The 27797-nt window shown below is 37.3% G+C and overlaps 1 protein-coding gene across 5 annotated transcripts in view; it reads left to right on the forward strand.

The window, feature by feature from the left end:
* Positions 1–2861: 2861 nt before the first annotated feature.
* The window catches only part of ppp1r12a (protein phosphatase 1 regulatory subunit 12A), a 51073-nt gene continuing 26137 nt past the window's right edge, over positions 2862–27797 (forward strand). For 3 of the 5 annotated variants that reach the window (XM_015376110.1, XM_015376134.1, XM_015376118.1), the window contains exons 1-2: positions 2862–3185; positions 24562–24692. In XM_015376110.1, the coding sequence (XP_015231596.1) occupies positions 2949–3185; positions 24562–24692 (368 nt within the window). In that variant the 5' untranslated portion in view covers positions 2862–2948. The remainder of the gene's footprint in view (positions 3186–24561; positions 24693–27797) is intronic. The other 2 variants (XM_015376142.1, XM_015376127.1) reach the window with 2 other exon arrangements.

The following is a 27797-nucleotide window of genomic DNA, read 5'->3' on the forward strand; positions in this document are numbered from 1 at the left end:
AGTCTGACTGTTTTTGGGCAGTTTGTAATTTTATTTGCTCTCAGCCAATCTTGAATTTGTTTGCCCTTACCTTTTTTGTTGTTTTGTTGTAACTGAGTTAAGCTATATTGTGTTTTGGGGCTGTTTAACCATCTTTTTTTGTAATACTGGTAAATAATTTTTAACTTCCCCCGAACTACTCCAGACATTATTTATGTTGCTTCCCCAAGACCCCTAGACCTTGGGGGCGTAACACTGGTAATGAGCCATTTTTGATTCAGTTTGATTCAACTGTGTTGTTGCAGCGATGCATCTAAAACCTGCAGGACAGTAGATATTGAGGATCAGGTTATGGAGACCCCTGGAAAGTAAAACAGGTCAGTAATAAAGTACAACAGAAGGCTTAGGATATGAAACTTTGAAAATGGCATCCAAAGTTTTAATCTTTCACAGAAAATTATTCAGCTTAGCTTACTTTGTGTAGCAGTGAACTAAATCTGCATATCAGCCTGAACAGTCACTCACTATGGTGAAACACAACGGTGTCAGCATCATGCTGTGGGAATACTTCTTTTAAGCAGGGACAGGAGAGCTGATTGGCGCTGAAGCGAAGCTATATGTAGTTAAATACAAGGCAATGCTGGAAAACAAGTACAAAGAGACTCTAAAGGACTTGAGACTTAGATAGAAATACAACATCCAGTTGGACGACTGTAAACAGGAGCCAAAAGAACAAGGTTTAGATCAGAGAATATTTAGTCAAGTAAAAAGTCCAGAGTTAAATTCACAAAAATACATGATGTTCACAGATGCTCCCAACCCAGTCAGAATAATTCAACAAAGCACAGACACACATTTTACAGCCACTGACATAATTCAAGATATTTGAAGCTGTTGCATAAGGTGAATATGCAAATTACCTCACATTGGCTGAATAGAAATGAAAGCCATATGTCTCTTGTCTTTTTATTTTTTATAAAAGCATGCACTGCATGTTGTAATAAACTCCACTGCACAGCTATGTTTTGCAGTTGGTAATGTTAAAATTGAGAATGTCACGTGAAGAAAAAGTTCAAGGTGTAAACCATATTTATTAAAACACTTAATGCATGTAAAAAAATTAACATTATAAAAATAAATACTGTTTCATAAATTAGTTTACCAAATTACTATTTTCAATTTTTCATTGCTTACTCTTCTACATAATTGTTTTATGAGATGTTTTTACATATCTGACAATATTTTAAATTAGTACTTCCCCTTTTTTAATTATGTCGTTTACATAAAACTTACTCAAATAAGCAGCCTTTTCCAAATATATCACAACTGAATAAGAAGGAATGATGCATTATGGTTCTAAAGGATCATAGTTGTCATACAAAAATATTTATATACTTTTATATAAATGTACTGCTTGAACAAAATCAAAAATAATATATTTAAAGAAAGATAATGGGTAAGATTGAAAAAACTCTGGTGTGGTTAGGGAAAATATTACTAATCAAAACTAGTGATGATCTTTTTGCTTCTTGTAAGTTTAATCATTACCCAGTAAACTTACATAAATAACATTTTTATGTTATTTATGTAAGTTTAAATAAACTTAACATTTATGTAAAGTTACACAAATAAATACATAAGAAAGGATGAAAATTGTATATTTGTCCGTCTTTTTAAGTATCTGTCTTCCCTGCTGTTCTTCTTCTTCTTCTTCTTCTTCTTCTTCTTCTTGGATTTATTGGTGGTTGGCAACAAACATTTAGTAGCATTACTGCCACTTACTTAAATATGGAGTGTGGTTTGTGATGGACTATCTACTAATAAACATATATATATAATTTCTAAGGAAAAAAAAGAAAACACACACACAAAAAACACTCTACCGATCTATATCATACATACATTCACCCTCTCTAATCAAATTTTATGAAATAATTTAGTTTTCTTTAAAAATCGAATAGGTTTTCGTATATGTTTACTTCCTAAATTCTTCTTCAAAATATCTAAAAAAATCCATCTTTTCCTTAATACATTCAAATTCTCTCCTCATATATCTTCTTTTGCTTTCATATTTATGACATTCCAGTATAACATGTTCTATTGTTTCATATTTTGCACAGTAATCACATTTGCCAGTAGAATGCTTTTGAATTTTGAAAAGTGTATAACTAAGTCCTGTATGCCCAACTCTTAACCTTGTTATTACTCCCTCCTCCTTTCTATTTCATCTTCCATTACTTCTTTTTCCTGCTATCTTCTGAATTTTATAAAACCAGATTCCTGTTTTTTCTTCATCCAACCTTTTTTTTTGTGCCATTTTTCTTCAATTATTTCTTTAATTAATAATTTTAATTAACTCTTTCCCTCCGATTTACTTGGTTTAACTGTAAAACTAATAGGATTTTGAATTGCTCTCTTTGCCATTTTATCTGCCCTCTTGTTTCCTTCTACTCCAATATGTGCTGGAACCCACACAAAAACAACAATGAAACCCATATTTTTTATTCTGAATAATTTATGAAATATTTCTAATAGAATGTTCATCCTACTATCTGACTGATTATATTTTAAACTTAATAATGCAGAGCTTGAATCTGAACAAATTACTGTTTTTAATGGTTTTATGTCTTCTACCCATTGTAAAGCTAATAATATTGCCAACATTTTCCCTGTGTATACTGATAATCCATCTGAAATTCGTTTTCCTATTTTTATATTGAATTCTGGTATTTAAAAAAAGCTATTCTATGTTTTTCTTCCCTGCTGTTTATAATTGCATTGTCTTTTGTGCTGCAGTTCCTGGAGTCCAAGTCTCGCGAGGTTATGGAAAACAATCCAGACGCCTCTTTCCCTCCGCTTCCTCCTCCTCCCTAGCCCTCCCTTCCCACGCCCCAGTGAGCTGTGGGATAGTGGCTCTATAAAGTATACCCTCTCTCGGAGCACGAAAAGAAGCCCGAGACAGGAGGGGGATGAAGATGGCGGACGCCAAGCAGAAAAGGAATGAACAGTTAAAGCGGTGGCTGGGCTCGGAGACGGACCAGGAGCCTCCTGTTCTGAAAAAAAAGAAGACGAAGGTGAAGTTCGATGATGGCGCCGTGTTTCTGGCCGCCTGCTCAAGCGGTGATACAGAGGAGGTGCTCCGTTTGCTTGACCGGGGCGCTGACATCAACTACGCCAATGTAGACGGTCTCACTGCTCTCCACCAGGTTTGTGCTTCATTTCCATTGTTCATAATGTCTGCAATCGGCGCACAAGAGACAGAAATACCCCTTTACTGCGAACAACTGCTTACCCTGGAACACCTGTCAAATGGAAGCCATTCTCATCCCGTTGTTTACCTACTGAGCAGACTCGTCTTTTTCGACGCAGAGAAGGACTACAGCTATTTCATCACCTTATGTACAACATGTATATACATTTTGCGGAAGATACATTACACCTAAACGCTTCCTATTTCGAGCTAATTCCCCTCTTACCTTTTTGAACTAACGCGAGCCTAATGTCATCAAACCTTTGGGTGCAGTCTAATTGCTGTTCTGCTGCATTTCACATTCAAAGCCTACGTTAAACCACATCTATCTCGAGTGTTTCTCTTTTTAAGAGAAACTGTCGGTTGCAGATCAAACTATCGGAATTTAAATAAGCCACGTCGTAAGAAAAGGTCATGCTGTCTTGGATCGGGTTCCGCTGGGAAGAGTAGCTACCTGGCTAACAGTAAAAGTGGTTTTGTTGATAAACCCTGAGCCGTGACGGTGGCTACTCTCTGGAGAGTAGAAGCGGCTAGTTTAAGTGTTATGTAACATAAATAGTTCCATAGCTATACTTGAGTTAGAACCTTGTAGTTAACTTTAAAAGTCGTTTTTATATCAAAAACACTATCACTTTGAAAAAGAATGGATGTAGTGCTAAGCTAGCGCTACATTAGCATGCTAAAATAACTGTCGCTTGCTGCTTTTGGCTAGCTTAATTCATTCATTAGCCGAACTTTCGGCTGTTTTACTGATGCTGACTGGCCTTCACAGTAAAACATTTTGAATGGTCACTGTGTTCCAGCTTAAACGGAGACGGGCATGCTATTGATACTTCGATGTTTTGGGTGGAATGTCATCCGTGCCAAGCTAACATTTTGCCCGCTAATCACTTGAGCTGTATTCCCTTGCCTCTCTTTGCGCTTGCAGTGCTTTCAGACTTTGCGGTCGACTTAAGCAACCGGATCAGTGAGCATAACCTTGGGAAAAGACTAAAATATAGGAACATGGGGTCCAACTTGATCAGTTTGTATGCAGGCATGGCTGCAAGCTTTATTAACATCGAGCAGGGGATGTTGCAGAAGTCTTGCTTATGATTCTTCAGTTGTGAAAATGAGAACTTTAACCATATATTGCTTTTTAAATTTTGAAACTCATCATAGGAATGGATTAATTTTGCAGTATTTACTTTTCTATAATTTCCTTCCCATCTGCCTGGGTTTCCTGCAATATTTTAAAATGCTTCTCTTGCAGAGGTGTCAAGTAATGAAGTACAATTACTTTGTTACTGTACTTAAGTACACTTTTTGGGTTTTCATATTTTACTCCATTATTAATTTTTCTTCCTATTTCTGACTTCCACACATTACATTACATTTCACACAAGTATCTATACTTTCCTTACATTTTTAAAACAAACGTTACTTGTTGCTCTTGGCTTCGGTTTAATGTTTATAAATATTTATTTCACGTCATGTGCACAATCCAATGCAGATCATTGGCACCATGCACATCTAGTGAGAACTAGTGTAAATTGGATGAGTCATATAACGCAAACAGTCATTGGCTAGCTAAAGGAAATCATCAGAAACAAGCAGGTGTTCTTCAAACTGCAAACATGAATTGTTGATGCCGTGCAGCAATGCTGGATTCAGAGAAAGATGTTAAAATGTCTGAAAGGTCAGAGATGGAGACCAACAAGACCTCCCTCATCCTTGGCCCTGTCTCAGAATTTTTCGAAATTGTTGAAAAAATGAGCTTTTAATTTATATAGTGGCATCTGGCAGTTTTTTTTTTTAAATACTTTTATACTGTAAGTAGTTTTTGGAACACATACTTTTTCACTTTTACTTGAGTAAAGAGATCAAGTTGATACTTCAACTTTTACCAGAGTGTTTTTAAACTGCAGTATCTGTACTTCTACTAAGTAACAAATGTGTGTACTATTGACACCACTTGGCATTTTGTTCTAAAATAGTCAGAAACTTGCAGCTTGCTTGACAGCTTCTCAAAAGCTTTTACAAAATGTAAAGGTCCTTTGAGATGGTTCAACAAAACACTAACAGTTGTTGGTTTAAAATCAAGAAGTGTTATTTTCTAATCTGTTTCTCAATTTACTTTAAAATGTGAAAAGATTTAGTGAAGAGTGAAAACACTCCTCACTAGAATTGTGGTATTGCCTTGAAATGTTTGAAAGTTTTCCATCATTAATGTTTTAACCTTGTCCTTGGTTGGACTAACAGTACTTTCATATTTCATTATAGTGAGTCTTATTTATTTTTTGCACATTTACGGTACAGTAGCAGAGGACATTATGTCCTGAGTGGATGTGTATGTAGTTCTGTGGCCAAAAGCAATCAAATAAATAACATTCAGTTCTGTGTGTAGTTACTTTATCACTTCAACTTGCAGCAGCAAACAACCAATTTGTTTGGCACCAGCATTACTGAATTAAAGTGAAATTTTAGCTTCACTAATGGTGACATTTGACATAGTCCTTTTACTCATGTTTAAACTATATTGTTTGGTTTTTTTTTTTGCTAACTATATTAATCTGGAAGCCCCCATTTCATGAGCATCAGAAACCATATCTTCTGATTGCAAAGAAGATTGAAAAGAGAGTCCTTTGCACTATTGTCTTTGAAGTGTGCATATTTTTTGGTTGATACAGTTTTGGCACTTATGCTTATTTAAGTGATCTCAGTGATGAGTTTTCAGTTCAGATTCTTGGTTATTGTTAGCCTCCTAAATATAAACAGAATTGCATTTTGTTCTGTATATTCATGACCCACAACCCTTTGCATGGTTGGCTCATAGAGCTGTATGTTGTCAAAGTATCTGCTACCGATTGTATCAGATTTAATCCACTCTCTAAAAGCCTCTTGTCATGGTTTTCTTGTTTTAGTCGTGTGTCCTTAAATCTACTTGGCAGAGCAGGTTGCACAGATATATAAATAAAAAAAAAAAAAATTGTATTTATCCCCTTTCTGTTCAAAGAGTTTATTTAAATTAAGAACATCTGCGTGATCGGTCCATAAATGAGTCGACCATCTGAATATACTTTCATGCATGTATGAGGTAGTCTTAAAGTCCCATTTTAAAGCTACTTCCTTTTGCAAAGAGCCTCCGGTACATTTTTCTCATTTATGAGTTATAATTCCTAGAATAAAAAAAGGAATCGGTCAAAACCATTTTGTTTGACCACAAGGAAAGTGGAACTTGGCCAGAAAATGCTATATCAGTGCGTCTGTAGGTAATGCCACTACATCAGTTTCATTTTCTTATTTCTTAGTATTTGTTCCCTGTGTGTTCGAGGCAGAGATGCTGGGAGATATTGGTGCTAGACTGTTGCGAGAGAGTAACCACCTTGATGAAAAGATCCTTCATCTGTCCTTGTATTTCAATAACCTCACTGTATTTTCCTAAAGCTGCCTGTTTTAATCAGGCTTAGCCAGTTGTTATTTTTCTGTAACATTACGAGTTTTTTTTTTCTTCACCATGTGATTCAAATCTTTTCAAACCAAACAATGCAACGTTCCTTATTTTTCCAGCTTTTTGAGTCACAGTGATCCGGTGCTGATAATAGGGTAACTGTATGTTTGGTGCACATTTAGGGAAAATTATGGTCTGCTTGCAGAGAGGAGATTTGTACCGGTGGAGATTTTGGGTTGTAGATGGAATTTAAAGCATTCTGGACTTTGAAATGTTGGAACTTAACCAACATATATTGCATTCAGTATGTTGCACAGTTTTTTTTCTCTATCTTTTATCTTTTTTAATATGTTTTACAGTCTGTGAGCAGGGACTTTTTTCAAATGATTCCTGGCTGCATTTTGCTACCAATAAGGTGCCTAATTCTGAAACACTGGGGCTGAGATTTCATTTATAACCTAAGAAAGGATTGTTCTAACGATGTAAGAAAGTAAATGAGCCAGAGGTTAACCTAAAAAAGTTGTAACTGAATATATTGGAAGATGCCATTGGGGATCATTTTGTTGCCCAAATCCAAGGTTTTGATCTTAGCAAGAAGGTGTAAGGGTCATTAAGTTCAAAGGTTTTTGATGTCAGTAAAAGCTGAAGTTGATTTTCAGATTGAAGCCTTTAAGACCTTTTTTTGTATCTTCTCTGTGTTTGGTAATACTGGCTACTACCGTTGCTCCAAATTTGCTTTAGTAAACCTGGAATTGGTAAAGTAATCGGTTGAGATGTCGGCTTCTTTTTATTTACTTTGCCTATGTTCGGGTTGAGGTTGACTGAATTTGCAGTTTTTGCTGTATGCATAAGCTACAGCATGGTCCCTGTGTTTTAAACCCTGCATGAAAGTTTAACTGTGAGGAATTAGGAATTGATTTTTTTTTTTTTTTTTTTTAATTAGCTAATTTATTTTTTTATTAGACGCATGAAGAGTTCAGATTAACAAAACTATGACCACGTTTTCTCTGTTTTGCTTTTTTGTTTTGCACAGGTTTCTTAAATATCATTGAGAATAAGGGCTGACCTGCATATTTGTTTCTCTGTCATGTTCACAATGGGTCACTCCTCACTTGCAGTATCGCTGCCATTCTTGGTGACTGGTTGAGGTTTAAAAATACCACCACAGCCAAGTTGTCCAAACTGGGTTTCAGGATATGATACTAAGTTTGGGTATGACTCAGTCTGTAGCACTGCTTTCCGCTGTAGACCTGGTGTCATCTAGGCAAGAGGTGGTTCTGAGTTGCAGAAAAAGTAAAGGACATATAAACATTTCCATAAACTGTTATTTAGAGTAATGATGATATGTTAATCTACCTATATATATAATTTTATGAAGAAATTTGCAAAATGAAGTGGAAGGAAACTAGTGTATTTTTCAGATTTCCTCCTATTTGCATCTGATAAACACAAATAAAACCTAATTTACATGTCTACCTTAACAAGTCTTCTAATGATGTAGTGGCCCCACCTTTGTGGATTTTTATTGTTTTTAAGATATTGCCTTGGAGGTTTGCTAGATATTAGTAAACAAACAGCAAAATGAAGACCAATGAAGAAAGCAGGCTGATCGGGGACAATGTAGAAGAGTAGGGTTGAATAACGGTATTTAAGTGTTGAACATCTCACAGAGATTTTGTTTATTCCATCATCTGGAAGTGGTCCCACTGCTGGCTTACCAAAACATGTCCAAGTACTTAAAATGACAGGATGAGCAGTTGCTCTGGAGGTTCAGGGCTCTGATGGTCATACCTGTTGACCACGCTAAACGGTTAGTAACTCATCAGTAGGACTCAATATGGTATAGTTCTGGCACTGTTGTCAGATAACAAAGAGCACATGAGCAGACCACTACATCTCCTTACAGTCAGCCTCTGAAATCAGGACATTTCAGACATTCATAAAAATACTAGCTTCACTACTCGATTTCCAGTGATGATTAGGCTTAGCAGTGTGATGAACCAGCGAATCAACGTCTGTCGTTGTTTCCTGCGTCTGTAAGCCCTGATTAGACTATCGTTTGTTGTATCTACTTCCCAAAAGCAGACTCTGTCAAGAAAATTCACCAAAGGATGTCTTCTTCATCTGTCTCTCAGCAAACAATGAAATATCACGATTATAACTGAACTCCCGAAATGGTACGGCTGCAGCCATGTTGATTTGTTTGTTTACCTCTAGAGAGCAGTAGTACCGTAGATCGTAACCAGGAGGCGAGGAACCATGCTAGTGTGGTGTGTAAATGGTTGTAACGGACCGAACTCGGCACAGATTTTTTAGATAGTAAATGGGGTTACAGTTGTGGCAGCATCATGCTGTGAGAAATGTTTTCTTCAACCGAAAGCTAAATGCACAGAAATACTCAAGTAAGACCTGAATTTTGCTGTGAAAACTTGACATTAGGTTGGAGGTTCATCCTCTAGCAGAGAAACTACCATAAACCATAATTTTAGAAATAAACACAAAAAAATTAAATATTTTGCAGTTAAATTACACCAAGGTTTGGTTTAAAAATGACAAAACGTTCAAGAGAGATGGATCCCTGTAGCTGGATGGCTGTGAAGATGTGTAAGGTATTCTAATGATGAGTAGAGATTATAGATCACTATCCCATCAGCTAAACTGGTCTCAGAGGGGAACATTCCAAGACCTGCTGTCCTAGCCTAGGCATTCCCCACATGACGGTCGCTGGAAACCATAGCAAAGAGAGAGCAGAGAAGACATTCCTCAGCTGTCACTTATACCCCTCCCTTCTAGTCCCTCTCTCTGGTTTGCCTTTCTCTTTACAATGTAAAATGTTGCCCACTGAGCTCCACCAGCAAAGTGAAGGCAATGAGGGGCTTGTCGCTTCACGTTGGAAAAAAATCTCCTCATTGACCTGCAGCTGAACTTCCCTGCTGCACTTCTGCACTTTGCTGATCCCAAAGACTGAGAGGACAGGAGTCTGCTAAGCTCAACATGTTAGCTGGACGTTACAATACCTACTGTTGACATTACACGCCCTCATTATGGCCTTAAAGTCGAACATTATCTCACACTGTTTCTATGGCTACGGTTCGGAAGGTTACCAGTCGCTCATGTTGGTGGATTTGCATGGACCGAGTGGGAGTTGCATAACAGACTGTACAGAGAGAGAGCTTCTGACTGAGTGCTGCCTCACAAGTCGGTAATGGAACCGCTTCAGAGCATGTGGTGGACGATGATAAGATGGCTGCATTTCTTTTTTTTCCAGATGAGCATCTCTTATATTAACACATTACATAATTGTGAAAGCTACTGCAGGCCCCGGCCTTGATATTCTTGGCTGTGCCTGAGGCTTGAAGTTTGCCACTGAGAGAAGCAAAATAGAACGTCTTTGACGGGTCACTGTCCTCATTCAAAGCTGTGCGACATCCTCTCATGAACTCCAAGCATCCTGTGTCACCGCCTGAGGGAGAAATCCATCTTTCTCAAATGTAGAGGAACTGTAGGTGAGACCAAAATGCAGGTTGGTAGCAATGGGGTATGTCTGAGATTCAGCCCAATAGTGATCTGCATGAACAAATCTAAATCCAGCTGCTGGAAGAAGGTTGCACAACATTGCATGTGCATCTGGACAAGATGTGCGCTTAGCTATCAAATAATTAAGGAGATGCAAGAAATTTTTTGAAAGGGGATTGTTCTATAATCTATGAGACCTTAATGCATGTGATCTTAAGTCCAGGGTCTATTTAGTAAATGCTTAAAAAAAAAAATGCAAAAAAGATGCTATCTATAGACTTATCAATTCGCCACATCAGCTTAATACCACCTCTTTTTTAAATTCAAACCAGATAAGGGTTTGTAGCATGCTCTATTGCTTCAGTATAATAAACTTGTTTCTATCGTTCTTTGTTGGGTTTATGACTACACATTCTATCTCAGGATTTTTTTCCCTTATTTTTTAGATGTTTTATTCCTTTGGTAAATTCAGAACTCAAAAATATTAAGTCATGAAGCGCCAGGAAAACATTTCTAATTGGAACACTATTAAATGAAGTTTATTCTGAGGAAGGCCATATGATATTTATATTTATTTTTGTCCATGAAGATGAATTCCAACTCTCTTTAATGAGCAAAACCAAATTCTGATCTCATGCTTGTGATATACACTTTTTATTTTTAACCTTTTGGGAGGTAACACAATACAATGTTTACCCTGCATTCTGCACACATTTCAGAAGAAAATACTTAAGAATCAAACTGAGAATGCACAAAATGAAGGAAGTACATTTTACGATAATTTTTACAACAATTGAATCTGTTACCTTCAAGCACCATTAACTTTCGTGAGCTGATTTCGGTTTTACCATGGCAGTCAATCACCAAATTTTAAAATGTTGACTTTTTCTCAAATATGACCTCCTTGAAACCTTCCAAAATGAGATACTTTCCAGTTTTAGACGTCCGTTTTCATGTTGAGGTTTCGCATGGCCTCTCTTTGTTATTGGTTGCTTCTTTAGCATAATAACCACCAGTTCATCTCATAAATTTCTAACAAATTACTGAATAAATTAAGATGGAGTTTAATAATTGATAGTTTTGAGTCTAGCTTTTTTTTCTTTGTCTTGCTCCAGGCTGGACAAAGAACAGTCGAGGGGTGTTGTTTTTTTGTCTCTTGTTTTTGTTCTGTTAGAATAAGGCCACCATTTCCTCCAAGGTTTGGTTTGTTTTTTTCTGCCAATACGTTTTAGAATTATTTGATGTAGTTCTGCTTTTTTACATTCAGCTGCCATTGCAAAATAGTAGTGAACATATTTACTAGACAAGTCTACCACGTTAAAGGTCACCAAAAGTGGTAATAATTGTCTGTGCATGAAGCTATATGAGAGAAAGTAGAAGTAAATCATTGCTAAAATATGACGACTATTTGCAGTACAGTTTTCTTTATTTCAGTGAATCATGACATTATTGGAATTAAGGGTTTGGTTCTCAAATATATATCATATATATACCAAGGATGATGCGAGAGTGGATTCTAGTTTGAAAGAATCACTATAGCTCTATTGTGACTTCTTCTGGCTCCAAGGCGGAGAATGATAATTTTAGAAACGAAGCTCAACAGCATGTATGTTTTACCTCAGCGTAATTGGCAGGTGTCTTCTTGTCAAGCTGGCCTTACTCACAGTTTCATTCCTCTTCTTTGCCAACCCCATAATCAACATCAGGAAGTTTTTTTGGGATTGTACACCAACACTTTGCAACATGTCAGTCCGTCTGCTGGTTGTGACACATCAGTGTTTCCTTGTGTCTTAACATTGTCGTAAGAGTAACAATTTACCATGAAAAAAATGCTTTGACTGAGTTCCTTGTGGCTTGATTTGAAATCATATTCAAACCAGTTTGTTCAGTCATAAATGTGGGTTGCTTTTGTAGCTCTGTATTATCGAAATGGTTTTTAGATTTTATTTTGTGGCTCAAAAAGTTTCACGTTTCAATAAGAAAAGCGCATCATTAAGACCAGGAATTGGGGTTAAGGTCTTGTAGAAGTTTGAAGCAAGGGTAGGTTATAAAATTATAAACCAAGCTTTGAACATCTCACAGCGAAATGTTCAATACATCTTCTGTTAATGCAACATACAGCTGCTTACCTAGAAAGATATACCTGTCCTCATAAGATGACAGGCTGACTAAGGAAGCATTCAGGGTCAAGTGGCCTATGTTTACTGAAGGAGCTGCAGAGATTCACATTGTTGTAGGAAACTCACTGAGCTGGCATTTTTTATGGAGGGTGAAGGAGAAAGAAAATGTTTGAGAATATCTTATTTGCTGTTTTCCACAAATCGTGTTATGGAAAACAACAAACCATAATGGGTTCTAGAGCCGTGTATATGATGCACAACAAACCTGAAGGACAGTTGTTGTTGCTCCCAGTTGGGAAGTATGACAGAAAAGAATGCTGCAATATGTGTACATTCTTCCCACCACCAACTTTTATATGAAAACGGCAGAGTCTGATTGCAGATCTAAATTATTTGTCCCTGAACACCTTTGCAAGACAGTGACTTTAGATTAAAGATAGCAGTGGAGCAAGCTGCAGAAACATGCTGCAGTGTTGCAGCAAGTCGGCAGTTTTATGTGTTCTTTGGACTCTCTATGTTAGTGATTTAGTGAGTTAGCATTCTTTGTGTTAATGCAAACATTTCCTTTACCTCTGCATTTATTCTGCTAAAATCATTCAACGTAACTATTGGCTTAGAAATGAACTTGGTAATGCACACCTCGATTGTTATGGTAATTAGCCATGTGCTACACTGAATCCTGTTGCTATGGCTTATTTAAAACACATTGGTGGATGATTTTTATTTCAAATTAGTCTAAAAATATATTTCCTCAATTAAAAATGAGCTAAATGGATATTTCTAGAACATTGATGGTTAATAAAATATACAGACCAGTTTTTGTAGAGATCCTGTGGTGTTGGGCTTGTCAAACTCCAATTGTCAAGGGTTAGTGTTCTGCTATTTTTTATCTCTCTGCTTGAACACCTGAAAGTTCACAGGCAGCTCATGAGCAGGGCTAATTTCCCAGGTCATGCACACAAATTGTTTGATCTGAGTTTCTTGGACTTGTTTCACTCCTAAGTGTTGAAGCACCTGGAACTTGAGGACTGGAGTTGGATCTCCTTGGTTTATACTATAGAGCTACATCTGAATTACAAACATAGATGATTAAGTTGTCTTAATGGCTCATATGATTGTGGTGTAAAAATGCTCGGTGATGGGTTTGACCCAACAGTGGATACAACCTCGTAATGGATTGTAATTTTTGATTCTTTTGATTCTGACCTGTGCCTTGAGTCAAATTATTGCATTGCCTAGCCTATCAGATGAGATTAGAAAGAGGAAGTTGCTTTCAAACTAAATACCCACTAAAAGCTGTCTTCTAAGCGCTCCCTACTCGGTGTGAACTTCCTCGATCTTAATCATCCACTCACATCATTCCACTGTGACATTCTTCTAAATTACAGAGTTTCAACGGCTGATGATGAAAACACTGCCTCAGTTCCTGGCTCTTCAGTCTGTCTGTTGGATGATGTATGTTCTTCTTAGGTGTTTTAACAGTTTAATCACTAGCACTTGCTTTTCTTACTGCTTCCATGTTTCCAAAATCTACATGATATTGACCTGCTGTGAAATGTTTGCAGGATGACTTCAGCTTGTTGTTTTTCTTTTCCTACCCTGTGGCATTAGGGGCCTTTGTTGTGATTGAGCCAGGTCTTCTTGAAGCCATTTTGCTGTTGCTTGCTTGGCGGCAGTCGCATGTCTCACGCTGAGTGTGTTTTTATGAGCAGGTTTTTGAAGTAAAAACACCTGGACCTGGAGCTCATGAGTTGCTCATTGTCTTATAGAGCTGCTGGCACAATTAAGAGGAAATACACATGTCCACTTGTTGTTGGTGGAAGGGTGAGGCTGTTTTTCTTTTCTTTTCTTTTTTCTGTGGAACAGCTGCATCTTTTTCCAGAAAAGGAGTACTGGAACAGAAAGGCTTAATTTTTTTTTTTAATCAAATGGTTTTATTTATTTATTTATTTATTTATTTTTTGTCTAGATAATATGAGGCACAATATTAACAATCTTCCTTGGCTATCTCATTACCCAAACGTGAATCCTGTTGAAAACATTTAAAGTGAAACCACTCCTACAATCGATTAAAAAAAACAAAAACAACAACTTTTATTTGTTTCAACTGTTTGACTGTTACACTGACTGTTGATGCATTTTTTCTTTGTGTTTTTCTGTCTTTAAAAAATATGCAAATGTATTTGTATGCAGTATTTCGATAAGATTTATTTAGCTCATCAGTTCTTCATAAGTGGTTGGATTGATGTTACTTACTTTACACAAAGCTTGAGTTCATTTGGAAAGAAGAGGAATATTTTTGTTTTTAGGGTATGGTAGTAGTTTATAGAGCATAAACATGAAGTCAAAGAGGTCAATCATGCTATGAAGTAAACAGACTATGAAATTAATAATAAATGACCCAAAGGACTTGGACTGCTATACAGCACACTTTGAATTCAACTGTATGCAATCTGTATAAATTCGGATCTCTACATAGGTCAGAGCTGTTTTATAGATTACCTTCCTTGTATTTTGATTAAACTGTCGATTTGTTCTGTAAATCGGTTTTCTACATACCCTCAAATTGCCTCACATGTATTCACCCTGAGCATTTAGCAGTAATAATATCAATATGCATCTCACTAGGAGAGTAATATCAGGTGCTCTTGTGTTTATGTTAAACTTGTTTAGATGTATTACTTTCTACTCATCTGCTTCAGAAAGGTGGTCATGGTAGGAGGGATGCGTGTTGGAGATTTTAGGCCAGAGAGGAACAGGAAGTTGCTGTTTATTTTTCTCATTTCCTCTTTGAGGCTCCGCTAGTGAGCCTGCTTCTCTATTCCCTCTACTTTTCTCACTGACAACAGCATAATATAGACACACGTATATTTGTTCACACGTCTGTCTGTGCTCTGTCACCCCGATCCAGTCCCAAACATATGCTAAACAATTGTGTGCTGTTATCTATTTTTTTTAATAACTTTTAGAGATACTGAGACATCATACTTTCGGGATTTATTTGTCATATGAAGAAAAATTGAAATTTTCTTACATTCAATATTAATGTAAGAAAATGCTCAGATATTTTATAAACCATGCCAGGCGTGTAAAAGCTCCAAGCCCTGCAGGGAAAGCGTAGGCATCCACACCATCTATTTAACCTCTCCGGTTTGAAGCATGTTGGCATGCAGAGTGACATAATGCCAGGGAAGGTTGTTGTGGTCTGGCTCACACTCATTGCCTCTTTAGAGTCGCTGCCTGAGCTATCCCCTCTGCTCTTTTAGGAGCCGCCACATAAGGACTCTATTATGTGAAAATATCAACAGAGGTCGTATTCCCGTGTCACTATCTGTCCATGCCGGTGCCCTCTCTCGCCTTTTAGACCCCTCGCATGGAAACAAAGTTGGCTCGTCAGTGGGGGTATTGTTTTAGCTGCTGAGCGAAAGCCTGGGTGAAACGTCGGTTAAAATCTTGCTGGCACCCCCCTCCCCCAAATCTTCCACAATCCTGCTCGTCTTTTTCCATGGGAATCCCAGGGCCATATATGGTTGTCCTCGGTAGCCGCAGCAGTTGGAGTGCTGAAGGCAAAGGGTGTAAGTGTGTGTGTGTGTGTGTGTGTGTGTGAGAGAGGGAGAGATAGTGTTTGTAGTTTGGTTACATCGCCAAACAGAGCTCATCTAGTTAAGGGACCCAGCTGGTCGCCTTGCAGCACTTCCACCCCCCCCATACCCCATGTCCTCCCAAATCTTACCAATTGCACAGGAGCTGTGGATTCTTTGTTCCAGCGGTAAATGCACTCATGCTTACAGACGAAGCATTAATACCCCATCATGTCATACAGGTTTTCCAGTAATCTTATTGCACCTTTTTTTATGACTGACAATTTGTGTTCCCATTTCAACAGAGTTCACCTTTCTAACGCACAGAATTATGCAAACGTTGAAACATAATGCACTCATACATGTAAGGAGGAATTCCTTTTGTGGAAATGACTGTGCGCCTCTGAGCTAATGACGTAGCCTGTGAGGAGTGGCCAGACCACTGAGGCCTGAAGCCCCAAGGCTAGGAGTATTACTTATCTGGGAATTTCTTCACTGGTATGCCAGCTTCTTACTGACTAGGTAGTTTGGGGAAAAGGTAATACTGCTGGAGGGGGGAGGTGAGAACAGTAATAAAAGACAGAAAACATATTTACACCCTTTGTTTTCTTAAGTAAACGAAATAAAATCCACTCTTTCTATCATACTAGATAAACAGAATCATTACACATACTCACAAAGTAACATTTAACATGATGTCATTCTGTGTTAAAATGAAAAAGAGATTTATTCATAGAGAAGCAGATATTAGAAAACGCATGATTATGAACGGAGAGACATTATCTAAAACTTCCATTGTTGCTGATCCATAAAATATAGCAAAAAAATAACCCATTTATATAAAGCAAAGTCAGTGTGAGAACACTTTGGCATTTAAGTAATACTTTTGAATGTATATGCTTTAAAGTTGCAGCTTCTTAATAAAACTGCAGTACTTAATTTTTTGGACTGGACAAAATTGATAAATCTATTTTTTTTAATCTTTTTAATGAAAATATATTTTGAATTCATATAAGTTTTAAAAGACTGTAGGTGTTTGTATTTTTAACTCTTGTCAACATGGCTTTGGCAACATAATTCAATCAGCATCCATTACGATGATGATGGCCAGTTTCTAATCCAAAAGTATTGGTAAACCTTTTACCCTGATGTCCATTTAGCAGGCCTCCTAAGCAGACATTTAGAGTTTTTTAGTTTTTTATTTTCAACCATTTTTGTAGCGGTCTCTTTGTTGCATTTACACAACAGATCTTGATGATTTTTTCCCCTTTGAAATCTGATTTTTTTTGCCGTGGTCATTCATACTACTAACTAAATGTGACAGCTATCAGACTGCTGTCTGAGCGGCTCAGGATGCCAGAAGTGTGTAATAAAGCTTTACAGGAAAATGTGATGCTGGATGCTAGTCTCTGTGTTGTTGTTATCCTGTTGAGCAATGAGAGCCAGCAGTATCATGACTACGTCATAAAGGATGAAAGAAGATGAGAGAAAAAACTGGATTTGGGGTGAAACGACGGGAATTGGGTAGTTCAGACTGCTCTGAAAAAGTTGGCTAGATTTTAATTTGCCTGCTGTAGGGTCCAAATCTACGGAAGAGGATTAGGGCCACTGGAAAAAAAAAAAAAAAAGTTAACTGATTTTTTTTAATTTTATTTCAGTATAGTATGTGAAAAAAGTCAGAATTCTGACTTTAATGTCAGAATTCTGACTTTAATCTCAGAATTCTGACTTTTTTCACATACTATACTGAAATAAAATAAAAAAAAATCAGTTTACTTTTTTTTTTTCAGTGGCCCTAATCCTCTTCCGTACAAATCAGTCCCCATGTGTATCTAACAGATTCTTACTGTACCTCACTGAGATTTCCAAAAGTGATGCTCACATCTTAAAACCCAGCAACGTCTTTGATGTAAGGATTGAATGTTGAATGCTTCTTTTTATGTCTGTTTTGACTCCTGCCTTTTAATGTTCTGCTGAACCATAGGCAAGCATTACAAAAATATTTTCCTTTGTTTACTTCCTCAGACTTATTTTTTAGATACTTGATTAGTACAGAGAGTAATAAAATGTAAGTTTTTCCCTCAGTAAGCAGCACCTAGCAGCTCTTAGTACCAGGCACCAGGTACAGCTTTCTGGGGCTTCAAAAAGTTTCCTGGGTAGCCAGTTTCTTATCAGGATCAATGAAGCTTTTCTAGCCATTAGCTTATTTCTCAGTAGACCTCTAATAACAAACCTCCCTAGAATTAATTATTTTAACAGATATTTCAACATTACGGACCGTTTTCCTTCTGCAGGAACCTTTTGTAGTGCTCATGTGTCTGGTGTTATGGGGTTTGTATAATGGCAATGAAGCCTATGCAGTAAACCTTATCTTGGTTGTGCAATGTTTTTCACAGCACATATTGTTGCAGTTATAAATGCATTATTTATAGGAAAGGAAGCTGTTCTTTTTCAATACATTTCCCGCAGAGAACCACTACAAAGTAAAGAAGTAGGAAATTGTTATCCCAGCATGCTCCAAGTGGAACATCTGAGGATGCTACTAAAGGAAGTAAGGGATGGGAGGGGTCTTCTGGTGTCTCCTTGATGGTTGGATTCACAATATCCTACTAGATAAGCTACAAATAGTGAGAACTCTGTGCTTTTAAAGTTTTTTTTTTTTTATGTTTTGGGTTGTAAAGAGATTTTATCTGACTTGTGTATTTCCACCACAGAAACAAACCTCTAAGCTATTTAGAGATCCTTGATGTCTATATCCTCAGGTGTAATAATAGGAAAATGTGATATTTTATAGTTTGTTAAAGTACATAAACTTAATAAGGTACTTCAAGATGGGCTCCATTCCCCCCTGCAGTTTGTTTAAGGAGACAAATTCCAGGCATATCTCTGCAGCCCTGCTGGGCTTTAAAATGAGGTTTTCTCAGTTTATTTACTTTTATTCTGTAGTCAGAAAAGACCTGAATCCATGCACTTGATTTTTTTTTTTAACTGTGCTATAAGGGTAAGGTATGAATCAATTGGATGGAGAGCTCTGGTGAAGAGCAGCACTGCAATTCCTTCTTAATATTTAAGGATTATTTTACTGCTTGTGGACCTTTTACCTGGTTCTAATCCCTGCTGCAAGATAGTTCAAGGTAATCCTGTCAGATGGGAGTGCTTTTAACTGATTGGGTATTATAATATGGTATTTTCCTTTAGCTTACCTTTTGGTCTATGCATTTGTGGCTTCTGTAAACCTTGCATCAATGTTTAAAAATGGATGGTTTTTTGCAGACCTTCATTTTGACAGGTTCTTGTTAAATAGATTTTTTTTTCTCTTCATGTTTGCTACATGCATGCTTGGTGTGAGGGTTTGCTTTCAAGTAAATTAGTCGATGCAATCAGTTGAAACTTTGAACCAATCTGACTGTATGATCTGGTTGAAATGTCTTTGTAAAGTGTCTTGAGATGACATGTGTTGTGAATTGGTGCTACATAAATAAACTGAAATGGAATTCAATTAGATTTTCCCTGTAAAATCTTAACTGTGTCTGTAGATATGTGTATTACTGGGTATAATCTTTTTAGCACAAACGATAAAAAATCCAAATGCATTAATGTTTCCATATCACAAATGATCTGTGATCACTGTAACAGTGCAGCAATATGTACAGCGGACACTGGTTGAGATGGAAATGTTGACAGGTTTTGTTTGTTTGTTTGTTTTCTGGTAGCAGGATAGGCCTATCAGGAATTAATGTTCACAGAAAGACAGCAACAGTAACTGAGGAAAATATAAAGTTTAATTTAAATAAACAGAGGTTAATTTTAGGTATGGGTAATATTTCAGTTTCAGTTGATAACCAATATGCTAAAATTGTATCTTATTTATTTTTTCTTCCCTGACCTACTTACAGACTAGGTAGTTTTCTCCCTCCTGTCCCATACAGTCATTGCAAAAAGCATTTATTTTCTATCTGTTTCTGGAACTTTTAAAAAAAACATCCACATCAACAACCGTTTCACCCCAGCATCTCCCCTTTGGCAGCAGGCATCAGTCAGCTCCATGTGGCCGGCTGGCACTGCAGGCATCATCTTAATTTTGTCACAAATTTGGTTCCATATATATCAGCGAGTTAGTTATTTTGTTGAAATTGCCAATGTCTTATAATAGTTTAAAGGCTATGATAGGCAGAGAACATGCTGATAGTATTCTACATCCCTAGTAAATAAAATAAAAAAAGCCATTGTCAATGAAGTCTTAGTTTCTCTTCAATACTATTAAAAGGCTTTCTGTGTTTCTCCTAAAACCAATTATGCTACATACCAAACATATTAAACATTTTACTTTTATTTATATGCTACCAAAGGTTTGAAATGAGGTACATTTCTAGACTAGATTTCTGCCTTTATTTTCCTGCAGCCTGATGGATTAACAGGGCTTTTCTTTCCAGCAGGCAGCAACACAGCCCACATTAAACTGTATCGACCAATTAAATTGAGCTTCCTGTATCCATTGATTTGCTTAGTGCTTTTTATTTTTTATTTTTTGCTGTGGCATCAACTTCCTAGAAGTGTCTATTTCCATTATGAAAAACCTTTTCTTCAGATGCAGCAGGGAGAATATGGCATGTTTCTCTCACTAAGTGACAACATCAATGAGTTTGCATTTTAACATCTCTCAGATTGAGTTCTACAGCATTTTGTTTTCTCTTTTCACATGCTGTTTGTGTTATCGGTAGTTTGTAACTAATTAGAAAATCCAATATAAACAGTAAAGATGCACATGTTTGATTATGTCAGATACAGTAAGGAGGAAACAAAAGGAAAAGGGAATTATCTTATACAAATTCATTTCTTTATAAAAATCAGATAGGCTTTTGATCAATAAAAAGAATAAATATGCAACAATAAGCCTAGTGTTTATAAAAAAAAAAAAAAATCCTGCTTGATTCTTAGTTGACTGTCATCAGATTTTGAGTTGTGTTTACTTGCTTCCTTTCTGAGGTGTCATTCTCTCTAAATGAAACCACCCAAACAGGTTTAAAGAGCTACGCATGTTTAAAGTGTACCTGCGTCATGCAGCCTTGGTACACGTCTTCTTTATGTCAGCAGTTGGATTGATGCGAGTGGTTCCTAATATCTTGTTAATTACCTGCATACACTCTTAATATAGAGCTCTCCCACTCTGTCTACAGCCAGGTCTAAAAAATATATATATATAATCTATAGAGCATGCAAAAACCTTGGCAACATCCATGCATTGCTGCACTTCCTGCGTTTTCCTATATGTCTGAGCATACTTCACATCATTTTTGCATGCTCAAAAAAAAAACATTCGGCACCACAGGGTTTTAGATTCTGTGCTATTTAGAATGAATAAGAATGCCTCCCTCTGGCTGTAATATTAACCATTTTCTTCATACAGGTTGTCACGCCGTGATAAAAAGATAAAACCCACTAAGGTGCATTCGGGTAGAGGAAGTCTCATGATGTTTTTAAGGGAAGTCCACCAACATTAGTGTTCTGCCTAACAGGCCTGTTTCCTTTTTAGAGGAGGAAAACTCTTATGTGGACGTGACGTTTAAAACAGGGAATTATCATGTTTTCAGCTCGTTTATAAAAACAGTCAGCTTGTGATGGAGAGCAGAGCAAGCATGTAGAAAGGCAAACATGTAGAGTAAGGATATTTCCCCTCATAATCTGGATAAGTGGTCCTCTTATGTTTAAATACAAACTTGGACAGGTTATGACAAGTGGAATACGGTGAGACTTTAATGGTTTTCTCTGCTTTGGATAATTGTTTATGGAAAAGAAAAGGAAAAACTCTGTTGATACCGATGGGTGACAGTAGTTTCAGTATGAAGGAAGCTTGTGCATCGATGTATGTTTTGTTATTTTCTTTTCTTTTACCATCTTTCCTGCGGGTTGAACACAACCGTTTGTTTTATTATGCCTTACTTGTCTTTGCTACAAATCGGACAAGGAGGAAGTGGGATTTATGCTTTAGAAAACATGCACAGAAACATGGAACAGGGATAATAAGAGCAAAGCTGTTTTGAAAAAGCAGTTGCCTTTATGCAGAAACCTTTTGTTTTTTAGCTGCACTTCAGATGATCGAACAAATGTTGACATCCGGTAGGAACAGCCTGTGGAAAAAGAAGTGTGGCTTTCTAATGATGGTGAAGGTAAAAAAAAAAAAAAAAACTTTTCAAAGCAGCATGGTTGGTTAACAGTTGTGAATTCTTTTGGGGGGGAGAGGCATATTTTTATAGTCAGAGGAGTTTGAATTATTTTTTTTTTCTTAACAAAAATAAAAAAGAAACCACCTAAATATATTTATCTATTTTATATATTTTTTTAATTTATTTTGTGGTGTCTCGAAATCATTTTTCAAGACTACCTTAACTTTTAGTAACAGGTTGTTATACAATATTTATGATTAATAACGAAAAGTGCTTAAAGAGACAAAATGTACAGTCAGTCAAAAATCCCCCAAAGGAACTGATCTCCTCTGTAAAACCAAACCATATAAACGAGTCTCAATTATATCATGTACATCAAACACAAATACGCGGCTGCTGTCAGATAAGCTCAGTGAGGCTTTTAATGCGCCAGAGCTGGAGAGCTGCTTCCAAACGGTCCAAATTTGGACAAGGATTCCAGCCAGATAGTAGTGTGCCCTGAACAGGAGGCCGGCAGGCGTTCATGTGTGTCTGTTTCTCCTGTGGACGCTTGTGTTGTCATGGCAACTGAGAAGAGGAGGCACATGGCCCACACAGTGTGCAGTGATGGGTTCACAGGTTGTGGACATTGGGGGTTATTTTATTTCATTTCTATTGTGAAATTGCAATTATTCCAAATTTTTAAGTGGTGAATTATTGGTTATGTAACATATTTTTCCTCTACAAAAAAGGTTCTTGTTTGTTTTGGATGAATTAATCCTCCTCTCACACCTACCGGTGAATACTCTGAAAAACATTACATTTTCTGCAACCAGATTTAACTGAAAACAAAAAGAAGTGATGTAAACAGGTGACCCATTTCATTTAGCATTTTATAAACCTTTCCCATTAATGAAACGTACTTCAGAGGTTCAAGCCGACCCAGTCTAAATGCAGATTCCTTTTCGTTTTATAGATCGTCTCAAAGCCGCCTCCACATCATGATTCAGTCGGCCGTAAATTGGAACACCCACACTCGCTATTTTTAATTCTAGATTCCCCACTGTCACTGGTTCTGCAGCTTGGTTTGTGGGTGGTGTTAGGACATGGTTCAAACTGCACCGCCGTCATTCATAAATGACATTTAGATAAAAAGTGTTTTTATTTGAGCAGACTTGCTTCCGATGGTGCCATCAGTGATTGTCAGGGACCAAGGAGTTAGGCAAAAGAGACACAGGAGGTAATTTCATAAATCTGGGCTTCATTGACCCAAAAATAAAAAAAAATAGTGCATAAATCAGCCAGCATATAAAAGGTCCACCGACTCTAACAATACTCCAAATTTTTTACGAACCAAAAAGCACACACAGGATAACTGACAATAACTGAAGCAAAGATTTAAACTAACTAAACCCAAATCCCCCCCCATAGTTCAGTGCTACATGGTAGGACCACGGCAAGTACATGGTAACTCAAACAGAGGAAAGAAATGTTAACAAAATACCTTCCTTTGCTGGTGTGTATGCACACCATAACAACAGTGCAAGGTTAAACAAAGTTACAAAATGATTTCAGATAATCATAAATGAAAAATGTTTCCAGCCCCCACTGTGAGCCAGAGCAGTTGGAAGTGTAGCTTTGAGTTGAATCCTCAGAGCTCCTGCGGTGGGGAATGTAGTCGTCTTAGTTGATTGCAGGGGGAGTGGTGGCCTCGTGGTTAGAGCAGGGTGCTGGAGTCCCTGAAAGGCAGCAAGTTCCCTGGCTTGAATCCCACAAAGTGCCACTAACCCCATATTGCTCTCTGGTTGCCGCACAGAGGCAGCCAGCTGCTCCCTAAGGGATGGGTTAAACGTAGAAAGAAAAAAACTACTCGGAATGTGCAAACTTGTAATGATAATAAAGATCATCATATTGTTAACATTGCTTAAATAACCTCTTTTTCTCGATAAAATGTCTGCAGAGTGATAAATTTATCAAATGATCCATAACTGAGATGATCCAGCAAATAAGGAAGCGAGCCTGACCTGCAGCTTTTTAAGGCATTACTCAAAGATTTTTACAGCTGACAAGTTGATAAACATGAAAAACAATTAGACTGCAAACAGCTCCATTGTTCCACCTGTAAATGTGTCTATGTTTTTATGATTCACATATTAATCATAAAAACATAATATTAAGTGTTTCTGATTTTTGGGAGTTATATGGTAAACGTCTGCGTAAAACTACCTGAGAGTTGTTTGCCTTTTATGCATAGCTGACCCATTTCACATTTTCCCTTCTCTTCATAAATTATCTGTATATAAACACAGCACGTCAATGGCTGTATCAGTCAGTGTAGCGTTACACTTTGTGGTATTTCAAGCACCCCTGCTATGTGCAGGCATTTTGGTAGTTCTCCAGCTGCCTAAATTCCTCAACAGTTATGGAGAGACGCAGCGATCCATCAGCAGGACCCAAACGCTCTCTTTCGCTGACATAACCTCTTATTGATGTGTGTGAAAGAAGTCTCATTCCTCTCCTCTCTCTGTGCCGTTCCTTTTAGGCCTGCATAGATGACAACATCGACATGGTGACGTTCCTGGTGGAGCACGGGGCCAGCGTCAACCAGCCCGATAATGAAGGCTGGATCCCCCTCCATGCTGCTGCTTCTTGCGGATACCTGGACATAGCAGAGTAAGTCCCTGACTTTTCACAGCATCATCACTTTCATCAGATTGAAATCCACCCTTTACATCCTGTCTTCTTTTTACTGTAATGTTTCTGTAACTGCTGTGCTCCACACTAAACTTCTCAATAGGTTTCAGATAGGTTTCAGTTCCAGTCTGAGTAATTTGTTGTTTGTGTCTAACCTTATAAAGCTTCCCTTCAAAAACACCCGAGCAGGTTTTATTAGAAGTGCATTTATCTGCTCCTATACCCTTATTGATTCTGTGTGGTACCATTTTTCTGCTCTTGTTAGATTTAGAAAGTATTGTTTTGACTATGAAGCGGCAGCTTCAAACAGATGGCCAGTTGACCTTTTCTGACCATATTTACACACCATTGAGCTGGCAGCGCCTGTGGATTTCTGCTCGGTCTTCCTGCTGCAAATATTTCCAATCAGAATGGCAGCATGTACGATGCTGAGCCAAAAACTTGTTGCCAGCTGAAACAAAATAATTACTTCAGTACTTTTCCAATGAGAGGTTCTCTCTCCTTAGCTTGGTTAAATTCCATGTGTGTTTTTTTATCGGTGGGGGTTGTTTTTTAGCAATGCAGCGAATTTCAATCACATGCTAATCAGAAAGTAAAAAAATTTAATATTTAGATTTTAATGCACAAATTTAGCAAAAAGCATCTGTAAAAGTCATTTTTAATTTTGCTTTGCACAGAAGCTACATCCTACAAGCTAGTTGATTAGCTCATTCCTTGTGTAGCACCTCCTCCTGCTGCTGCAGACTGCTGGTCAGCTGGCTGAAGAAGGCTCCTGCACTTTCCTCACTTGAAGACAACACTTAGAGATTTGGAAATAGTTAAACCTAAACAATGATTTAACATCCAGCATGACTGCCAGGCTTACCGAATGCGTCGGATGTTTTTAAATGTATTAATTTTGTGTTAATTAATTAAGTAGAGGGAAAAGATATCAATAGGTGTATTTGAAACACATTTTGCAAAAAAAAACGGATTGTTTTCAAACACAAAAATGGATGTTATGAGGCAGGAAACTTGAGAACGTATTTCAGCCAGTTAACCAGCACTGCAGAGCTACAGGATTGTTGTTTAAAACTTTTTTAATACTGTAACCTCTTAAAATCTCTTAACTCATCTCTGCAGTAACCTCTCTATAACTCTGGTTAAGACCATTGTCATTCATTGCCAGTTTCGGTATGTTCTCATTATAAAAAGCGTTTGTCTCATCAAATACTGAGAGATTAGGGTCACTCTCTAGATCAGGTGCTGCAAGTTAGTATTTGTCAGGTAAGAAGATGACTCACATGGCATAAGCGACAACGCATCGATGTTATCAGAAGACATTTAAACAGGCTAAAGGAGCTCAGTAGTCCTCATTGTTCTCCATAGTGGGAGTGTGCTTTGACCTGCTTTACTTGGGTTACATTTCTGAAGTCTAGCTCCGGGTTGATATGTTTTACCAAGAACTGCCGCTCGCAGGGGAGAAACAAAAATGCCACATTGGTTCGGTTTATTTGGAGAAATACTACTAAAATTAGATATCTAAGCAATTTTCCTTTTTTTGTTTAATAAATGCCACTTCATTTGGACTTCAATAAGAGAAGTCTGTTTTGAGTAGGCCTAAGGGACCCACAGAGAGGAGGCAGTATGACAGAAAACAAGCAGGCATTTGTTTGACATTTTGAGGGAAAATGTCAAGTGGCTGATCTGACATTGGTGACTAATGGAGGCATCATGTCACAGAGGGTGAAACTCTGCAAACTGATGTAGGCCCATTTTAATCAGCATCCTCTTTCACAATAGCAGGAACCAATAAACAGAGCCAGATCAGTTGGGTTCTGCTCTCACCACCATCAACCTATAGCGGAATAGGGGTAAGAAACTCAGCAGAACTGTAGAAAACAAAGCCAGCAAATTATTTGAGTCTACCTAGAAAATGGAAGGATAGAAAGTCCAATCAAAAAGATGTGATGTAATTCTACTTGGTCAGTTCAGTTTGCAAGAAATACAAGTGTTTTTCAAGTGGGTTGTTGGTCTAATGAGAAGGGCCTGAGTGTCACCACAGCTTTAATTGGAGGCAGCTGAGCTTGAGACCATAATGGTTTAAATGGCTTCAGTTGCTGCAGGAAACAAGGCTTGGAGATTAAAATAACATTTTCTTAAACTAACTTAATTTTTTCTAGTTTTTATTTTTATAATTTCTTTTTCCTTCTTTATTTAATAAGGTCTGTTGAATATAATGTTTTTAAAAGATTAAATACAGTCAGAGCTACACAATGTATGATTTAATTAGTTAATGACTGCTTTATTGGACTGTTGTACTGAAACTGTTATTTGGGTATTTTAATAGCTGTATATCATCCTTTAGGTCCACGCCTGATTGGTTCTGTTTTTATGACCAAAATCAGACCAGGGAAAGTAAAGGAAACAATACATGGGTGGGAAAGAAGGAAAACTGATCAATTGAAATGTCATTGCAATACTTAATGCGATCTAAATGTCATGCTTTCTATATATCCTGGAGCCCCGAGGATACTTTTGACCAAGCTTCTTAATTTGAAGGCTTAGCTTGTCTGTTTTGATGGAGAGGCATGAATTGGCTAAAAGCTGTACTCTGGTTGAAGGGATCAAATTGGGACATTTCAGTTAAAGTCTAAATCTAGGGTGGAACACAGACTTGTCTCTTTCTTTATCCATGTTGACATGTCAACACTATTTTTAGGTCTTGTTCTGTGTGCCCCTTTGTCACTTCAGACCTACGTTTTGTTCTTGCATGCTACCACTATGTTCCTTTCTACTTGAATTTCTTACCTGCAGGCAAACCATGCAGTATCTTTCATGTCATTATCATTCTTTGCAGTTTAGTATTTTAATAATGCTCAAATCTGTGGCTTTATTAATATAACTGCTTTTTTTTGTATTAACTCTTTATATTGTGAAGTTTTTCCTTTTAATTGTGGCCCTGATCAGCGGCTCATTTTAAGGAACCGAAAACATTATTTCCTAAATTACACATAAAGGCACAATATCCAGCCCTGTTTTCCTTCCTTGCCAGATTTTCCCTAGATTCTAAATATTCATGATGTGTTTTCAACCTTTTGGCTC

This window comes from Cyprinodon variegatus, unplaced genomic scaffold (genome assembly GCF_000732505.1).
Source record: "Cyprinodon variegatus isolate N-32 unplaced genomic scaffold, C_variegatus-1.0 Scaffold7, whole genome shotgun sequence".
NCBI classification, from domain to species: Eukaryota; Metazoa; Chordata; class Actinopteri; order Cyprinodontiformes; family Cyprinodontidae; genus Cyprinodon; species Cyprinodon variegatus.